Source organism: Dipodomys merriami, unplaced genomic scaffold (assembly GCF_024711535.1).
Source record: "Dipodomys merriami isolate MVZ:Mamm:240054 unplaced genomic scaffold, mDipMer1.0.p SCAF_34, whole genome shotgun sequence".
In the NCBI taxonomy this organism is placed as follows: domain Eukaryota; kingdom Metazoa; phylum Chordata; class Mammalia; order Rodentia; family Heteromyidae; genus Dipodomys; species Dipodomys merriami.
Window position 1 is genome coordinate 638,081 of NW_027204937.1, and position 19,257 is coordinate 657,337.

A 19,257-nucleotide genomic window follows, 5' to 3' on the forward strand; every position below is an offset into this window, starting at 1 on the left:
TGTGACCACTGTGTGCTGTGGGGAGTCCAGCAGGCCCGGGAGGGCCCTCACCACAGGCCATGGGGACTCAGTCCTTGCACCTAGGAGGCCTTGCTCAGATGCACCCTCCTCCCATCTGCCCTTGTCCCTCTGGAACCTGTGTCCACTCTGCAGACTTGATGTCACACACCCTGTTCCCAGAGGAGACTCAAACCTCTCTAGATCTGTATCCCACATTGGCCATCCTACTGTCTTCCTGCTGGGCAGCCCTGCCCCTGAGGGCCACACTACATGGTCCTCACAGCCCATTTCCTCAGCTCCCTCCCTCAAGGAGCTTTTCACACTGCCCTGCTTCCAAGCCCAGCTCTTCCTTCCCTTCCCACAATGTTCGTCCCCTCCCCTTACCAATGGTGTCCAGTGACACCATCTCCACACTCTGTGTCTGCCCATCACCCTCACTGCTGTAACCCAGCATGCAGAACAGTGCTGGGCACACAGTTCCATTTGTAACCTAATCAGTCTTTACAGGTACCTACCGACTTCTGGCTAGGTGCTGATCACATGAAGGTGACCCAGACAGTTCTCTGAGAGTTAGATGTGCATGCAGGTAGCTTTTCCTATTTGCCAGCCCTTATTAAACCTGGGGACTCATACACTGAGCCACAGCACCCCCTCAATCTTCTTCCAGCTCCCTTATCCCATGGAGGCGCCAGGGATTCTGGGGGCATGATACAACTTTTACCTCACTGCCCCTTAGGGCTCCCAAGAAACTGCTGGAAAAATCAGATCTGCTTTGCCTCTAGCCTCGTGATGTTGATAAGATATTTCTGGTCCTCAATTTCTCTATCTGTGAAACAGGGAGATGACCCCAGTTCAGTGTACCCCTCAGGCAGGGCTAGATGCTTCAGAAGAGCAGACACGTTCTGACAAAGTTGCCAATGAACACGGAGAGGGCGGGGGCGGTTGCCTGACCGCTGGTCATCCCATGTCAGAACTGCTGAATGCAAACATGGAGACTCCCTCCTGTTCAGCCTGTGGGGTTGTGTGGAGGGGGTGGGCTCTATTAGTATATAAGCAGATGGGATTGACCCAGATTCCAGGTGTACAGCACTCTGTACCCTAGCTTTCCTGATACTTGGAGGCCCCTGGCTGCAGGCAGCTGCTACTTAGTGAGCCAGACAGCCCAGCTGTCCTGCCTGGCTCTGTGCTTGTTCCTGGCTGATCGTGGTTCTGGGTTTCAGCACCAGGGTGCAAAACTCTCTTCCTGCCCCATGGGCACCCATGGCTGTGGGTGGCCACAGTGGCCACTGCTGCCCTTGCTGCTGCTGCTGCTGAGCCCGGTGAAGGCTGAAGCCCAAAAGGAGCTGGATGAGTCTGGAGACCAAGAGCAGCTGGACAGACCCAGAGAGGGGCTGAAGCTCGCCCGACCTTGGGAGATCCATGGCTGGCCCACAACCATCATATACCGGCGCTCTGAGGTGCGGGCAGGCTGGGGGTGAGGAGCCATGTGGATGCCATTTCTTCTCCAGCTTCAGTGTAAGGGAAGGTCTGGAGTGAAATCCCTGTGAGCGTTTGCTCATTTGCCCACTGGCTTGGTATAGTCCTGGGACTGAAGGCATCAAAGTGGGGAGTTAGGATGGCCAGTGCTCCACGGACTCCTGGCAGTTCACAGCTGAGTCTCAAGACAGGATCTGAGGAATGGCCAGGGTGGAGCTGGCTCAATGTGCACTTACATGAGTGCTGAGGGTCATCCACAGTTCCTTTGGGGATGGATGCCATGTTTGGAAGTGTGTGGATCTGTTGTGGGTGATGTCAATGGGGCTTTGTGTGTGTTGTGGAGAGGTTTAAGCCTCACTGAGTCAGCTGGCATCTGTAGTCTCTCTATGTCTTGGGTCTCTTCGGCTCTAGGTTGATTTGTACACAGGGAAGTGGTTTTTCTTTTGATGTCCTTATGCTCCTTTTCCTCCCTTGGGTCCAGAGTGCCTGGAAGATGCCCAACACCTACCTGGTAGTGTTCAAGGAATCCCAAAGGAATCAGATGGAGAGTATTGTCCAACGCCTACAGAGCCAAGCTGCCAGCCAGGGCCTCATGTTCGAAGTGCTACACATCTTCAAAGACCTCTTTCCTGGCATCCTGATGAAGTCGGACAACTTGGGCCCACGGGACCTGGTGAGCCCAAGCTCAGGAGTGCACATGCCTAGGCCTGTGTGCATACCTTGATTGACTCACTCAGGGGACAGCAGACACTTAATGAGTACTGAGGGTCTGTAGCTCAATGATGCCAGTGATGCCAGCCTCCTCAGGCAGCTTCCTTGTTAGCCTTGCCAATTCCTTTAAGGTACGTTGTCTATTCACCCTCATTTTAAGCAGGAGGGATCTCCATGTACACGGGGGAGCTGGGTTCCCAGCTTCTGGTGCACCTGGCCCGTGTCCTTGGGTTGGTGCATTGCAGCCTGGGTCCACAGCTGAGGTGAGAGAAGGATCAGGATGATGCATGTTTGAGGTATGCTCCAAGGACAGGGATGGGTCTGAGCACACACACTCTGCCCTCAATTCCTGCTGGTCCCTTCTCCTGCCCCATTGGCTCAGCACCCAGATGGCACCACCAGGGTTCATAGCACTATGCTCTGAAGACAGGAAAGATGTGGGAAAAGAGTGTACTCACAGGATGGCCAGTGCTGACATCCTGATGTGGACATGGAATCCAGACCACAAGGACTTCCCACACTGTCCAGCCTGACTAGAACTGGCACTGCCTGGTTCCTAGATGAGATGTGGAAGCTGAATCCCTCCTGCCCCTCATGTGGGCTCAGCTACCAGTTGTGGGGGCACTGGTCCCAGCTCCCCCCATTCCCAAGCCTACTAGAGGAGTGAGGACCCTTTGTCTTCTGGTCCATGGAGGGGGCCTTTTGGTTACGGTGGGAACTGGAGGGATCAGATGTGACAAGTGCTGGGTGCTGCTGGCTAAGTGACTCAAGAAATTGAGATCCTGTGTCCTTGGTGTCTGCAGGTCCTGAGGGTGAAGCAGGCGAAGTTCATCGAGGAGGATTCCTTTGCGTTTGCACAGAGCCTCCTGTGGAGCCCACATCTGATTTCCCCTCAGTGGAATCCGGTTCGGAGCACCCTGTGGAACATGCAGTGGATTTCTCCTGAGTGGAACCAGTTTCGTAGCTTCAACCACAGCAGTAAGACCACAGCTGCCATGGCCCACCTCCCCTCTCTGTCCTGGGACCTCACCTGACCCATCTTCTCTCTGTTCTCTCCTAACCCCACTTGGCTGTGCCCCCTCATGGTGTTCTGTGCACAATACCGGGACATTTGCCTAAGGTCCACAATTCTATTTTTTTTTTTTTCAAATTTGGGGCCTTGAATTCAGGGCCTGGGTACCCTCCCTTAGTTTTTTCTGATCAAAGATGGTGCTCTACCACTTGATTCAAAGTTCTACTTCCAGCTTTTGGATGACTCATTAGAGATAAGAACCTCACAGTTTCCTATCCAGGCTGGGTTTTGAACAGCCACCCTCATATCCCAGCTTCCTGAGTAGCTAGTATTCCAAGCTTGAGCCACAAGTGCCTGAATAACCATCTTCTTTTCCGCCTCTTCTCTCCTGCAGACCATACCTGCCTTAAGAAGAAACTGAACTTGACTGTGACTCAGTCTCTGGTCTATATAACTCTCAGTCCTCAAAACAAGACCAGATCTCCAGGGTTTCCCTCATCTAGGTCTCTGTCTCCAGGCCTCCAGGCCTCTCAGGAGGGGGCAAGGAAAATGGCACTGTCTGTGGGCCGGGGGTGTCTCATTGACCCTGAGCTGGGGAAGACAGTAAGGGCACCTACTTGGGAGAGGATCGGGGGGTCTTGGGAGAGGATCAGAGGTTCTGGATGGACCCTGTAGTGTTGGACGAGCCTATGCAGATCTGGGTTTGGTTTGGTGCTGGTCCTCATGTCTGGGGGTGAGCCCAACGCCTTCTCCTTAACCATGGATCTCAGGTTCTGAGGAGCCACCTCCCTTTCTAGGCCTTTCTCTTAGCTGTGAACAGGCTGTGATCAGCCTTGTCCTCCCCACTGTTTAGAGGCTAAGGGGAAGCTGAGGCAGTGTCTTCAGGACTGGAAGGTGGGTGATGGTGGCGGGCTGTCATTTGGCTCTGCCCCAGCTTCCCACCTTTGTGTGGTTTCTTGCTTTCTCCTTTTACCATTCTTTATTTCTGTTTCTCTTTCTCTTCATTGACTTATTCTATTTATTTGATAGGTGGTATTGGGCTTGAACTCAGGGCTACCCATGTGCTCAACTTACTTGTTCACCCTGGCACACTGCCACTTGAGCCACACCTCCACCCTGGCATTTTACTAGTAAATGGGAGATGCAATCTAGAGGACTTTGCTGCTTAGGTTGGCTTTGAACCATTAATGCTCTACATCTCTCCTTTCTGAGTAGCAAGATATGTTCTGTTTTCTCCTTTAGAGTCTTGGGCTTTGCACTCAGGGCCTCATGCTTGCTAGGCAGGTTCTCGACCACTCAAGACATGTATACATTAGTTACTGTTTAGATAAGTTCTCATATTTATGCCAGAACCTGGACCACAATCCTCCTTGTTATAGTTACTGAGTAGCTGGGATGAAAAGCTTGTGCTACTGCACCTAGCTTTGGTTGAGGTATGGTCTTGTGAACTTTTTGCCTGGGCTGGCTTTGATCTACCCATTCTCTGACTCACAAATAACAAGGATTAAAGAAGTGAGACTCGGTGCCCAGCCTTCTTCTTCATTCTTGTGTGAGGCCACTCTGCACTGGATTTAGTGCTACTTGTTCATCCTGCATGAGCCCACCTAGAAAGACCTGTTTTTCAGATAAGGTCTGGTGGTGGTGCTGTCATTTGAATCCAGGACCTCACATTTGCTAGGTTACTACTTAAGTCACACCTCTAGCCTCCAGATAGATAGGTCTAAAAGGACATGGTGTGTCTTTTCTATGGTACTAGTGACTAGCTCTCCTGAAGGTTTGGAGTAGACACAGAGAATTTCCTGCTCCCTGGTGATGCCCATGATGTCTTTGTCCCTTCCTGGAGGAATAAAGACAAGACTAGGAAGCCCCTTCTAGAATCTTCTCAAGGGCTTCGCTGGAGGAGACCCTTTAGGAGCTGTTGGACTGGGATAGGGTAAAGCAGGTCCCGTATGGATGGGGATAAAGAAGGCTGGGCCGGCCCTGCACTGTCCCTTCACTCATAGAGGCCACACAGCACAGCTGTTTGTTATCCTGAAACCGAAACCTTGTAAAAGAAAAGTAATAGGAGGAGATGGGCAGAACTTGGGGTGAGGAAGCCACAAGCCAAGAAATGCCAGCAGCCACCAGAAGGAGGTGCACAAGGCTAGTGAAGCTTCTTATCCAGAATCTTTAGGGGGAATGCAGCATGATCTCTTGATCTTGAATTTCTGATCTCCAGAACTGCAGTTCTGATTGGGCAACAATAGAAAGTGTGCTGCTGTAATTCTGCCTCAAGATTATCAGTAGTAGTAGCAGGTCCCTGAGGCCCTGCTTCCTGGGCTGCTCCCAGCCAATGACAGAGCTCAAGGTGGAGCTGGGCCATTTGAGTTGATAACAAGACCCAGTAACAGGCAGCATGCGATTGGGGAGTTTCCAGACTCTCTCTCATTGGCCATCTACATGGCTTAGGACAGCTCCCTGTCTCTAAGTCTCACTGCCCTTGTCAGTAAAATATTCCCACTAGGAGTGGCTTGGGAGGATTTTTAGATGAAAGACTGCACAATTGAGAAGCAGAACATGCCATCATTGATACATGTGACCCACATATAACATGACACTCTTGGTTCTCCTTTTCTCTACTTGCACAAATGTCATTGTGGGAAGACAAGGATAACCCTGTGGAGGTGTACCTCTTGGGCACTGGCATCCAGCCTAATCACATGGAAATTAAGGGCAGGATCAACATCTCTGACTTTGAGAGAGTGCCTGAGGAGGAGTGGCAGAGCACCAGTGCGCCCAGGACACAGGTGAGCCATCCTTCCCCAGCCCATCCCAGAGGAAGATGAAGACCACCAGACTTGGAGCACCATGGCCACCCTCCCCAGCCATCACCGTCCACCCCCAGTCCTCAGCTGTAGGCAAGGGAGGGCGGGCATTGCCAGTCCATCTGGGGTCTTTGGGAAATCATGGGTGGGGGGTGTCTTTCTCATCTGGTCCTTGTGTTGGTGGAGCAGGAGGGCAATTGTGAAGGCAATGGCTCCTACCTGGCAGCCCTGGTCAATGGCCAGAATGTTGGCGTGGCAAAGGACATCAACATACACAGCCTGCGTGTGCTCAACTGCCAAGGGAAGGGCACGGTCAGCGGCATCCTAATGGGTGAGTGGCAGACCCCAGCAGCAACTTTGGCCAGATGCTTTGACGTATGTGGGGTCAAATAATGAATATCACTGTTGATTTGGAGGGAAGGAGCTGGGGGAAGGCAACAAGCCCCTCTCCAGGCAGTCATCTTGTTCTCAGTCATCTATGTTCTCTCAGGCTTGGAGTTTCTTTGGAAAAAGCTGGGCTCCAATCCCTCCAAGCGCATGGTAGTGCTGCTGCCCCTGGTGAGTGGGTACAGTCAGAGCATCAACGATGCCTGCAAGCGCCTGGCAAGGGCTGGAGCAGTGCTGGTGGCTGCTGCGGGCAACTTTCAGAGCAATGCCTGTGCCTACTCTCCAGCGTCGTCTCCTGAGGTAGGTGCCAGCAGGGCTTCCTGCTCATGTCCTGCCTTGCAGGTTGTCAGAGGGCCAGCATCCCCAAACCTCAGTGTGACAAGGGGTTTGCTAGCCATGCCTCACCCTCAAAGGCCCTGCCACATTACCCCCTCCATCCCATCCTCCCTCTGCTCCATCCCTCTCCTGCTGATTGACATTTGCAGAGCCCCTGCTTTGTGTGGGGCTTGTGTGGGCCTGGCAGTATCGGGGGAGGTCAGGTGTCCCATGTACATGGCTTCTGGGCCCTGGAATGAAGGGAAGGTACAGAGGAAAATGGGCACTGCTGCCCTCCCCTTTCCCTCTCCCTCCTTTTCCTGCACAAAACTTCAGACTCTAGCTCCTGGGGTTTTTCCAGAGATGCTGAACTTACAACCGCCTGCATCCAGCCTGGCTCACTGTGGGTTGCCTCACAGCACTCTGGCTTCTTGATAACAACATTGTCAATTTAGTGTTTTTCTCCCATTAAGTACAATTTCTACAGGGCATCAAGAGTAGTGCCTGTGTCCTGTAGAAGCCCTGGGGCAGGCTAGGATATCAGCTGTGCCCAGGAGCCAGATTTTCCTGTGGAGAAGACACTTACATGGGAGTCAAACAGGAAGTACAGGAATTGATCAGTCTGCCTCATGCAGCCTTTCCCTGAACTCTTTGCCACGTTCCAGGTCATCACTGTTGGAGCTGTCGATTCTCAGATCCAACCACTCATCCAGGGTTCCCAGGGGACTAACTATGGATCCTGTGTGGACATTTTTGCTCCTGGGAAGAACATTGTTAGTGCCTCCAAAGACTGTAATGCTTGCTATGTAACGCAGAGTGGAACTTCGCAGGCAGCTGCCCATGTAGCTGGTGAGTCACTATGCCACTGCCTGGGCCACCAGGATTCCAGCGGCCCCTTTGGCCAGATCCCCCATAAGCTTGGCTATGAGCAAGAAAATCCAATGGGCAGACCTGATGGTGATGGTGCCATTTTGCATCACTAGAATCTGGGGTATAAGTTGGTGTTCACCTGGTAAACACAATGGCCAATACCAAGGCCTAGATGTAGGAGAACAAGATGTGTTCCTTTCTAGGTTTCACTATGCAAGTGATTGCAGGTGATTCATTTTGGGAAGATCACATCATGTGTGCATGTGTGTGCATTTGTGTTCTAAAAAAAGTTCCCAGCTAGGATGGAAGGCCAGGCCATCACCTTGTCTGATTTTTCCTTCCTCCATCAGGCATAGCAGCCCTGATGCTCACTGCCCAGCCAAACCTCACTGTGGCTGAGCTGAGGCAGAGGCTGATACACTACTCTATCAGAAATGCTATCAATGACACCTGGTTCCCCAAGGAGGAGCGATTCAAGACCCCCAACCTGTTGGCTACACTGCCCCCCCGCACTCAGGAAACAGGTGAGCAGGGCAGGTAGGTAGGCAGAGGCCAGCCTGGGTGTGAGAGGCCCGTGTGGCGGTGACAATCCCCAACCTGGTCTACAGAAGGACTGTCCTCCTCAGATAGGACTCCAGGCTTAGGGAAATGATTGCAACACTGAAGTTTTAACTAAAAGTTTCATGTGATATGGAAACTCCTCTCCCTTATGTAAGACTGAATCTTTCTCTGGAGTCTCTGGGTGTCCTGTGCCCCCAGAGCCTCATTACTCATGGCCTTGTTGCAGGTGAACAGCTGTTCTGCAGGACTGTGTGGTCAGCACCTTGGAACATCACTCTGGCAGACCGTGCAGTGGCTGAGTGTGACCCAGAGGAGGAGCTGCTGGGCTGCTCCAGTATCTCCCAGAGTGGGAAGCGGCAGGGCGAGCGTGTGGGGGTGAGCTGCACACTCTGTGTGCCCAGTCCTCTGTCCTCTGGATTCCAATCCCTGTCTCGACTTCAAAGGCCTGGGCAGGGCCAGGTGCTCCTGGGGGACTCAGGACAGACAGCACCCTCATGGGCACAGGAGGGAAAGGACAGCGGTGGCTTCGGCTCTCTGCCTTGCCTAAAGCCATCTCTATGCTGGGTATTTTTGTCTCATGCCTGTTGTTCTAATGACTCAGGAAATTTAGATCTGAGGATTGTGGTTCAAAAGCCAGGCCAGGAAATTTCATGTAGTTCTTATCTCCAAGTAAGTGTGAAGGGGATTTGCAGCTCTGCTGGCAGAGTGCCAGGCTTGAATGATAAAGCTGAGGGACAGCACCTAGGCCATGAGTTCAAGTCCCAATACTGACAAACCCCTTCCTTCTCCCTGCCAACCAAGAGAATCCAAAGTCATGACCCTCAGGTTGGGATGACAGAGGCTCTGTGACTTTAGAAGTTCAAAGGTGCAGAAGCAGCTGATGAGGTTCCCATACCCTGGGTGGCCCTGTGATGGGAAGGGGGCTTAGAGGATATGGTAGGTGAGCATTTCTGTGCAGAAATCAATGTTAGGTAGGTTTCTTAGGAGAGGCCCAATGGGTCAGGGGGCCCGTAGGCCCTGTGCTGCTGTATCAGGTACCCTTATCTCCAGTTACAAGGCATTGTCAGTGTTGGGAAGATTCATCTGAGCTGCACATGGCAGGACAGCCTGCCTGGGACCAAGCAGTGCTGAGTACTCAGGAGCAAGAACTTGAAGAGGGGGTCCCTCTCAGACCAGTTTCTCCAGTCCCGCAACCTGTTCACAGCAAGTTCCAATTTCTCTCGTGGACTCTCAGATTCTAGGAAACAGACGTGTTTGCCTGGCATTTGGAGATAACCAGGTTTCTGCGGTGGCCAGATGCTGCCTGCTCCCCCGAGCCAACTGCAGAGTCTACACAGCTGCTCCAGCCTTGGTGGAGCTGAGGACCTACACCCAGTGCCTGGATCCTGACCAAATCCTCACAGGTAGGGGTCATGCCAGGGTGAAGAAGATGACCTACCTCCTGCTGCTCAGAAGACATGTCCCACACACTTGGTCCCTATGAGTGTGAGCAGATGATATGGGAGCCTCAGGACCCACAGCCAAACAGGATCTGCAACTTGCATGCTACATGGCCTTGGGCAAGTGGCTTCACCTCTCTCTTCCTCTCCTGCCTCTGTAGTGGTGATAAGAAGGGTGACAAATGACCTCTAGCTTGGGCACTGGGAGTTGTTTACCCTCTGTGTGGGTAGGGTGCCCTAGATCAGGCCTGTCAGAGTGGGGAACAGCTCAGGTTGATCCAATCAGTAGCTAGCAAGTTCCTTCTCAGCCCTGTGCCTTAGTTTTCCCTCATTGTGAATGCTCAGCTCTAATCCTGGGACAGTTCCATTCTGGTGGCCACTGTCACCGACCATCACTCTGAAGTCCTTTCTCTGGGCTAGGGACTTTCTTTTTTTGTGAGGAGGTCCAGTTGTGGGGCCTGAACTCTGGGCCTGGATGCTGTCCCTCAGCTCTTCAGCTCAATGCTAGCACTCTACCACTTGAGCCACTGTGCCACATTCAGCTATTTTTTTTCCTGCTTATGTGGTTTGAGGAATCGAACCCAGGACCTCATGGATGCAAGGCTCTACCACTGAGCCACATTACCAGCCCTGGGCTAGAAACTTTCTATTACAAAGCTGCCCAAAAGTGTCTGGAAGTCATGGGTGAGGGCTGAACATAGGAGGTAGGGACTGTTTTTCTTGGTCTGGAGCCATTCTTAGAAGGTGACAGCGGGGAGGTTTAGGGGACAGTGGGAATTATCTTGAATCACTAGGTCAGGGCTGATCTTGGCCAGGTAAGTACTGGGGAGTCTGAGTTCTGGATTAGTAAGGGTTAGGTGGGGTTAGAAGTTGGCTGGATTAGCAGCAGTCAGATGAGCCCAGTGGCTAGAGCCTTGTCCAGGACAAGAGCTCCATGTGGCTGCTGGCCTGGCAGGAAGCCTGGCCTGTGGCAAAGCTCCAGAGCCACAGGCACTCACTGAGTAGCCCATGCCAAGTCCCATATGCAGGTCAAGTTGCCAAGTGTCTTTCCTAAAGCCACAGAGCTGGGAGAAGGGCTCTGGTCCTGGTTACCAGATCCTGGGTCCTGCATGGTTAGTAGTGGGACTTCCCATGCGTTTCTGCTTTAGCTAAGCAGTATCTCTGTGAGTTGCTGCTATTGCTCTAGCTGTTTTACAAATAGGGAAACTGAGACTTGATGAAGTTCAGCAAAGTGCCCACAATTTTACAGCCAGGTGCCCCTGATTCCCTAGCCAACAAACCCAGGCTAATGCCGGACTGCTCTTGGTGATGATGCATGAGGAAAGGACTTGAGGTGGGAGGGGTTTGGGTAAGCAGTGGTTGATCATCTCAGGCCTGGGAACCATGCCCCATGGCTCCACTTCTTTGGTGGAGAGGAGATCATGGAAACTATGGATCAGAGCGGTTGAGCTTCTCTCCCAAAGTTCTACAAGTCAGATCACCAGCAGAGCTATGCTGAAAGTCCTCCTGCTCAGCCCAATGTCTCTTCCACTCAGAGCTGCTCCTGGGTTTCCTTGGCTTTAATCCTTACAGAGAAATGGATGTGGTAAGAGAACCACTATAGTCTTCCACATTCAGTGTGTGAGCTGTCCCTCCTCTGCCCCAGGATGCAGCTCCCATTGGGGGATATATAAGCCTGGTGTCTCCAAGCATTCTTCAAGCCAGCAAGTTTATCAGCCCAGAAAGTGCCTGGGGCACAAGAAGGCCAGTGTCCATGCTTCCTGCTGCCATGCTCCAGGCCTGCAGTGTACAACAAAGAAGTACAGGCGTTTCAGTCCCTTGGAGAAGGTGAAGGGTTGGGGTTGTGGGAGGTCGGGTGGAGATGGCTGGGGCCTGCAGTGCCCAGGGGAGGACCTGAGCACCTGTGCTGTCATGTGCAGTGTGTGTGTGTGTGTGTGTGTGTGTGTGTGTGTGTGCATGTACTTGCACATGTGTTTGTATGAGTGTCAGTGTGAGTGTGATGGGCTTGCTTTTGTTTCTGTCCAGATTAGTAAGGATTGCTCTCCAATGCCCTGTCCCCCTTTAAGGATAGCACAAATAAATATGGCATAAAGAAATGGATTGCTAAAACTGGACACAGTAATATAATGCTGTACCTGTTTCACCTGCTCTTGAGAAGGAACAAATAGGAGTTCAGTTTGAGGCCCACCTGGGCAAAAAATAAAATAAAATAAAAAATAAAAATAAAAAAGAGATTCTATCTGAAAATTAATTAAAGCAAAAGCAGCCAAATTGATGACTAAAGTGGTAGAGAACCTGCTTGGCACTCATGAGTTCAAACCCCAGTACTGCTTGTTTTTTTTTAAAGCACCTGTATTCATAACTATTCTGGAGACTGAGATCTGAGGATTGGGGTTCAAAGCCAAGCTTGGCAAGAGAGATTATGAAACTTATGCACTTAATTAACTGCCCCCAAAAAAGCTTGATCAGGAGCTGGGTTCAGCTCTGGAGTTTAAATGCCAGGGTTGGTGTGTGTGCACAACAAAAAAACAAAAGAAACACAAAAAAACCAAAGCATCACTTCTGCGTTTCACAAACCTACTGGGAGTTCTTCAGGGCTGGAATGCCTGAGCAACCATGGAAGGTTGGAGGAAGAAGGAAGCTCTCTGAAGGGAGGGCAGGTCACACTTGGACTCTTGGAGTCTGAGAGCTAGCCTCTAGAGGCCATGGCAGGAGGAGTTTGGGACCTGAGGGTGGTGGCTCTGGTCTGGGATGAGCTGCAACAAGGAGTGGAGGGCTGTTGTACGGTCTTGTGGAGCTGCTGGGGGGATGGAGTTGCCATCACTGGGTGGGGAAGGCTGTGGGAGGTGTGGCTTGTAGGGAAGTGGGAAGTGGGAAGGGCTTTGGTTTGTTGAGATGTCTGTCTGGGCTGCAGTGTCCTGATAGGCTGGGGTTGAAGCACTCTGATGGAGTGGTGAGCAGTGTTGGAAACAGCCCTTTGGGGTTTGAGGGACAGAACCAAGCCAGGTGTTCACACTTTGGTCCCCACTGAGGGTTGCTGGGAGGGACAGTGTAGCAGATGGCTTAGCAACCTGACTGTGCATGGTGGACTTAGGCTTAGTTGTCCTCTTTGGGCTCTGGCAGGTCACCGTGAGTTGTGATGCAGGCTGGACCCTGACCAGCTGCAGTGCCCATCCTGAGACCTCAGTCACCCTCGGAGCTTTCCCTGTGGACAACACGTGTGTGGTGAAGCACCAGGACACTGAGGAAACAGGAGGGACCAGTGAGGAGTTTGTAGTAGTCACCGCCATCTGCTGTCGCATCCAGCTCTCTGGCCAGCCATAGAGTGAATGAAAGACCTCAACCTGCTGGGTGGTATTGATCAGGGCATGGTTGCGGGGGGTATATGTATCCTGAGGGAACTTGGTCTCATTTTGGGTGCCCCTCCCTGGGAGAAGTACAGGAATACTCCCCATTAGGAGCAAGGAGGGGGTAGATTTAACAGCAAGAGGGGCTCCTGGCAGACCTGCTAGAAGGCTAGTGACAAAATCACCTTTCACATACATTTGGCTCCAGCCTGGGGGAGGCCCTTGGACTAAGAAGAGCCAGTGTTAGCAGGAACAAATGAGGGTGACCGGTGTTGGGGACTCCTCAGGACTTCTCACTTTATAGAAACTTCTTTGGACTTCCTGATTGAGTGAAGCAGCCCCAACTAGGACAAGAATATCTCAAATGGCCATAGCGGCATGCCTCACTTTCTCTTTGCTATCCTCACTCTGTTCCACCTCTAGCTATGTCCCTGACTGGGATCAGAGAGCAACAGATTACACCTCCATCCCTAGTTCTTCCACCCTCCATTCTGCCCTATACCACATATACTAGCAACCTTACTTTATAGAGCAAGAAACAGGGCCTGAGGGAAAAGGCCCTGCCAAGCACAGTGAGGTGATATAAGGGGAGCTGGCAGGTTGGGCAACTTATTGCTGCAGGAAACAGTGTATGAAGGCAGCCAGAGCATGGCCTGCTTGCTCTAGGGCTGCTGCCTGTGTTGCGGGGTGGAGGGGTGGTGGTGGTAATGGGCCTATTCTTATGGTGGTGTCCCTCACGGGGGCTGGGTGGACATGTGAGGGGTACAGGTGCCATGTGTGAGGTTTGGCTTCCCACACGTGAATAACTATCCAAATAAACTAACACTGGTCTATCCTTTGGTTCTCAGTTGCCTTTGTGTGTCATTCTGGGGCTTGAACTCAGTACCTGAGCACTGTTCCTGAGCTTTTTTGGCTCAAGACTAGAATCCTACCCCTGGAACCACAGTTTTACTTCCAGGTTTTTGAGATAAGGCAGACTTTCCTGCCTGGATTGGAACTGAGGTCCTCAGATCTCAGCCCCTTGAGTATCTAGGGTTAGAGGCATGAGCCGTTGGCACCCAGTTTTCTGTGGCCTTTTTAAGGCAAGCTGATTTTCTGAGCTGTTTTGCTTTTGTGACTTGATATTTATTGCAGATTTTGTCACCATTGTTATTTTTAATTGTATTTGAGTGCGAAGGAGAGCGCTTGGCTCAGCTGGGACTGGTAGGGGGACTTGGATGTCCCTCTGGGTACTCATCTTACAGGAATGTGGTGATTGTGGATCTGTAACCACACTAAGACCTACACACAATTGTGGTGCCTCATCCTAGGATCTGCTCTACCACTGAACCAAAGTTCCCAAGCCCTTTCCCATCCCAGATCCCTGTCAAGAGGATTGTGCCAAGCACAGGGAATGTACATGGAACCCCCTGTTCACAAACCTGCAGATGCTTCTAAGGAGTCAAGGTTCTTGACTTGAATCCAAGCCTGGAATGTGAGTAGCTTTCCAACTATCATGCTGCCACAATTACTCTTGGTGTCACACTGCAGCACAAGTCCCCTGCCAATGGTGGGATGGTATCTGCCAGGTCCACATGACCCCAGAGAAGAATAAGGACTAAGCATGATAAACCTCTTTTCCAGGGCGTCTTCTATTTTAGCCTGCAGTGATCTCTCCTGGAAGTAGGTGGCACTCTCTTTCAAGTTTCTGCAGCACATCTAGAGCCATATAAACTAAGAGCTTTCCAATTATTGGAAAGGAAAGTTTCTGAGTTTAAGGAGACTCCAAGTGACAAGACTTTGGGAGAGACTGGGTAAATACAGTCCCTATTATTATCTACTCTTCTATCAGGGACCCCTAGTAAAACTCATTCTACTTATTTCAGGCTGCATTTTAATCATTATTGGGCAGTGAATTCCATCCAGTTTAGAAGAACACTGTTCTGCCAGACCTCCCTATAGAATTCACGCAGCACATGGTGTCTCTGTCCTTTTTACGAAGATAGTTATTCCATTCACTGTGGGAACTCCTGTCCCCAGCTAATGTTGGCAAGTGTCACTATTTTAGGCAATGTCTACCTCTGCTCAGGCAGTGTAAAAATGATGGGATTTCAGCAGAGGCAAAACTCCTGCCAACCAGTCTTCTGACAATTCAGTGTCACCTGTGGGAAATGCTCAATAGTCAAGGGATGATAAAGGCTCCAATGTGAGATTGGGGTCTCCAGTTCCACCATCACCTCCACTTGCCCCTTTCATGAAGGCCCAGGACCTACCCCAAACCAGCAGGAATCAACCTGTGCCTGAATAGCTTCCTACAGAGAGTTGGTCTCCATGATCAGAAGGAAGCGCCTAGCCTGCAGGGAAGGAGAAATATGGAATAACACTAGGAGAGGCCTCCTGTGAGCAACCCAGGTCACAAGGAACGGGAACAGAGCAGGAAACCTAGCTTTTTAGAGGGGTGGGTGGTGACATGATTTGTACTGGATAGTGACTCCTTGGGAAAGCATTGAGCAGATTATGTAGTTCCTGCTTGATTTGTAGACTTTGTGAAAGATTATAAAACATCATAAAAATTGGCAGTGAAAGTGACAACTCTTCCAAGGGAAGCCTATCACAATTGATCTTTGTGGAATGACCTTGAACACAGTCCACAGCAGGTGTGTTGACTGCAGCTAAGGATAATAGTGTGGTTGCTAGCAAAGCAGAAATGATGCTCATTGTAGCAACAATGTAACAATTAATCAAAATGCAGAGTGCACAGTGATCCATGTAGCTACCCAGGAGGACAGATGGCAGGTGCAGGGTGGAGGGCATCGTTTCCATAGGAAATAAGGGACTGGAAGTGGCAATTTCACTCCTGAATTTGGGCTCCTGAGTGCAGTTGCTAGTAACTACATCCCAACATATATCATTGCCAAAATTTCAATATGTGTCTCATACCATCTTACAGCAAATATGGGTATGGAGAGAAGCGTGTGTGTGTGTGTGTGTGTGTGTGTGTGTGTGTGTGTGTGTGTTTGTGTGTTTTTGTGTGTGTGTGTGTGTGTGTGTGTGTTGGGGGTTATAGCAGAGCATATTGAAAATCAACTTTAGAATGTCACATTCAAAAATATAAGAACATTGGAACCACTCCAATTCCTCCACTCATATGTGTGCTTAGGAGGCACAGTTCTCTACAATCATGGTCTTCTGTTTCTTGGGTGTGGGGCTGGTTGCAGCTTACAGCACTTAACTGGAGCCATGGACCACAAGGGACTTTTGCAGGAGGACAGTGGAAGAAAGGGCTATTCTAAGTGCAAGCAGGGAAGTCGTCACCTTTGTCATGTGGCCCCACAGATGGAAAGCCAACCAGAAAGGCACTTTGGGGCTGGTTGGGCCTCTTTGACTTGGCAACTCTAGCTGACAGTGGCAATCTGGCATTTCCCAAGGCTCCCAAGCTCTGCACACAGAGGGGGTGAAATATGGCAGAAAGTGTATCTAAACATATGAAAGAGGGCTGAAACTGAGCAATTCAACATAGAAAAGCTACACAATAAAGGAAAGGTCTGGCTGAGCGCCGGTGGCTCTCACCTATAATCCTAGCTCCTGTGGAGACTGAAATCTGAGGATCATGGTTCATAGCCAGCCCAGGCAGGAAAGTCCGTTAGAGTCTTATCTCCAATAAACAAATAGAAAACCAGAAGTGGCGCTGTGGCTTAAGTGGTAGAGCAATGGCCTTGAGCTGAAGAGTGCAGGGACAGCACCCAGGCCCAGAGTTCAAGCGCTATGACCGACAAAAAAAAGAAAGAAAGAAAAAGAAAAAAAGGGAAAAGTCTGTTGCCATTCCTTTCCCACTGCCCTGGGCCGCTGAACCTGACTCAAAAACTTGTGGGTGTTCAGTCACTCCTAAGGATTTCTAAGGATGTCACTCTTACAGCTTTCCTCCTTATAGTATTAGTCATTGAGGAGAAATAAACTTTCAAGGTGACTATCAGCATTAAAATTATAATGAGACTCACAAAACTGTCTCTCCGGATCCAGATAGTATAGTCAATGCTAAGGACCACAGGAGTTATGATCAGGTAACAGCAAATGATTGAAGGTCACATGGTTTAAGACCACAGTTTATTCAATGTCTTCAAGATAAGTTTTAAGAAGTCAAACTGGATAAAAATTGTATCTGAAAGTACTTTTAATATCACTTAAAATATGTTTTGTGAGCAACCCATAACTTCTTTAGGATGAGGGCCAAAAGATTACAGCTGGTACTTCCGAAGAACATGACATTTTTATTGCTCTTTTCAGTCTTAATCATATCAGAAAGTACCTCCAAGAGCTTAGTGAATGTTCCAGATTTGATCCTGATAGCATTTGCTCAAGGTCCAAGCCTAAGCCCAGAGCTCCCAACCAGGCCCATGGGCAACTCTATATGGAGAGGGAGACATATTAAACACAAATGTCCTTGTAAATGCAATTTTTCAGCCACTACTTTACAGCAAAAGGGAGTTTTACCACATTCTTTGCATCATTTTAAATGGGATATTCCCACTCAACATGCTACAGACATTTAAATTTGCCCCCCCCCCCCACCAAAAGGCAGCTTGCCTGTCTCCTGTATTATATGAAAACAAGGGAACTTTGCCTTTTGGCAATGGTGATGGTGATGATGAAGGTGAAGATAGTGATGGCAGTCGTGATGAGGGTGGTGATGGAGGTGGTGCTGCAGGTGATTGTGATGGTGGTTGATCTACTGTTAGTCCTGATGATGACAGAGGTGATGGGAATGATGGGAATGGTGTTCTATGTGGTGGTGATGATGGCGATCACAGTGATGATTAAGTGATGGTGGTACTATTTTGTTTGGTGGTGGTAATAGTAGTTATGGTGATAGAGTTGGTGGTGATGATGATGGTGATGGAGATGACGGTGATCGTTGTGTTGATGATGGTGGTTGATGTAAGGTGGTCTTGATGATTATGAGGTAATCATGATAGAAGTGATGGTGATGGTGGTGGTGGTAAGGGTGAGGGGATGATGATGAAGTAGATGATGGAGGTTATAATGATGATGGTATTGATGATGGTAGTGATTATGTTGGTCATGGTGATAGTGGTGGTGGTGATGATGATGATGATGATGGTAGTGTTTGAGCGAGTCATGAGCTAATTGGGAGAACAAACAACTTCTCTGAAGGTGAGAACCAGCTGGCTACAAGGGATCCTGGTATGGTACTCTATGTGTTCATTTTTTGTTTGGTCATCTTAGGTCAATGCGCATGTGGGTTTCTGTTGGGCATGATGATGGTGCTCTGAGTACCAATGGGCAAGGCCAGCCCCACGGCCCAGAAGAACTGAGAGAGGCTCTGGGCAGAGGGGTGACTGTCTTGGGCCAACAGCAAGGACCTGGCAGAAGGAGCCTCACCCATTCTCCTAAACCGTAGTCTCCTTCTGACCAGTCCTACTGCCTCCTTCATGACTTCCCTCCCTCTGCATCCCCCACTGCTCAGCCACTGGAGCTGGACATACAGAGACGGCTGCATCCTGAGAGTTTAGGAATGGGCTGTGGGCACACCTGCATCCATGTGCTTCTGTTTCCCCCACAGTCTCTGCACCACCAAGCACATGGCAATGACCTGCTTTCCACTCATTCACTGAACATATAGAAACTGCTGGATTCTGAATGATAAGAACAGGCTGTGGAAACCACTGCTCCATCCACTTTTCTGTTTCTGCAGTCTGTGCACCACCAAATGCAGGACCTGCTTTCCACTCATTCACTGCCTAGAATGAAGGACCTTCTGCATGTCAGGTTTGGGATGAGACCTCTGGGAAATGAATGATGAGACTTGAGTTCTAGGGCAAATGGTCTCTCACTTGTTGCTGCCCCTAGTGTTGGAGAGAGTGAGTGCACAGAGCAAGTCTGGGACAGCCACAGCCCACCATTGGAGCCATGCTCTGAACAGCATCTGCTTGTCAAATGGACCCCAGCTAAGTCCAGCTTCTTTTCCTGGGCACCCAGGGAGGTCTACCGAGGGTCTGGGCTGTGTGGAAGCAGCTGTGTTCAGATGCACAGGCTGTCTCCCTTTGTCTCTGCAGGTTGCCTTTGTGCCTGCTGACTCTGACTTCCAAGGTGCCCTGTCCCCAAAGGCACTAGGCCTGCTGGAGAGCAGACTGTCTGACTTGAAGAGGTGAGTGCAGGGGTGGCCTCGTCCCATCCTCCCATCAGGCGGAGAATGAAGGAAGCAGAGGGGAAAGTGTCCAGTCCAGTGGGGGAGCAGTATCTTCTATTTTCTCTCATGACCCAGGTTTCACTTTGCCTCTCCATTTCCTGAGAAAAACCTGTTACACATCATGGGCTGTTTCTCACTCTTGCTCTGG

At 50.3% G+C, this 19,257-nt stretch overlaps 1 protein-coding gene across 1 annotated transcript; it reads left to right on the forward strand.

Moving 5' to 3' along the window:
• The first annotated feature begins 1,250 nt into the window (after positions 1–1,250).
• LOC138803504 (proprotein convertase subtilisin/kexin type 9-like) lies at positions 1,251–13,627 on the forward strand. The gene is made up of 13 exons (XM_069987614.1): positions 1,251–1,457; positions 1,958–2,149; positions 2,991–3,082; positions 5,292–5,334; positions 5,848–5,985; positions 6,196–6,334; positions 6,494–6,690; positions 7,371–7,554; positions 7,926–8,099; positions 8,363–8,511; positions 9,371–9,539; positions 11,221–11,402; positions 12,699–13,627. Exons 1-13 carry the CDS (start codon positions 1,251–1,253, stop codon positions 12,897–12,899), a joined length of 2,067 nt encoding a protein of 688 aa, XP_069843715.1. The 3' UTR covers positions 12,900–13,627.
• Positions 13,628–19,257: the final 5,630 nt, after the last annotated feature.

What these genes read in the sequence shown, in the direction of transcription:
- LOC138803504 (XM_069987614.1), top strand. Translation starts at nt 1,251, where the DNA reads ATGGGCACCCATGGCTGTGGGTGGCCACAGTGGCCACTGCTGCCCTTG. An exon ending in AGCAGCCACCAGAAGGAGGT is followed by an intron (nt 5,335 to 5,847) that starts GCACAAGGCTAG and finishes TGGGAAGACAAG; the next exon opens with GATAACCCTGTGGAGGTGTA. An exon ending in GTTTCAGTCCCTTGGAGAAG is followed by an intron (nt 11,403 to 12,698) that starts GTGAAGGGTTGG and finishes GGGCTCTGGCAG; the next exon opens with GTCACCGTGAGTTGTGATGC.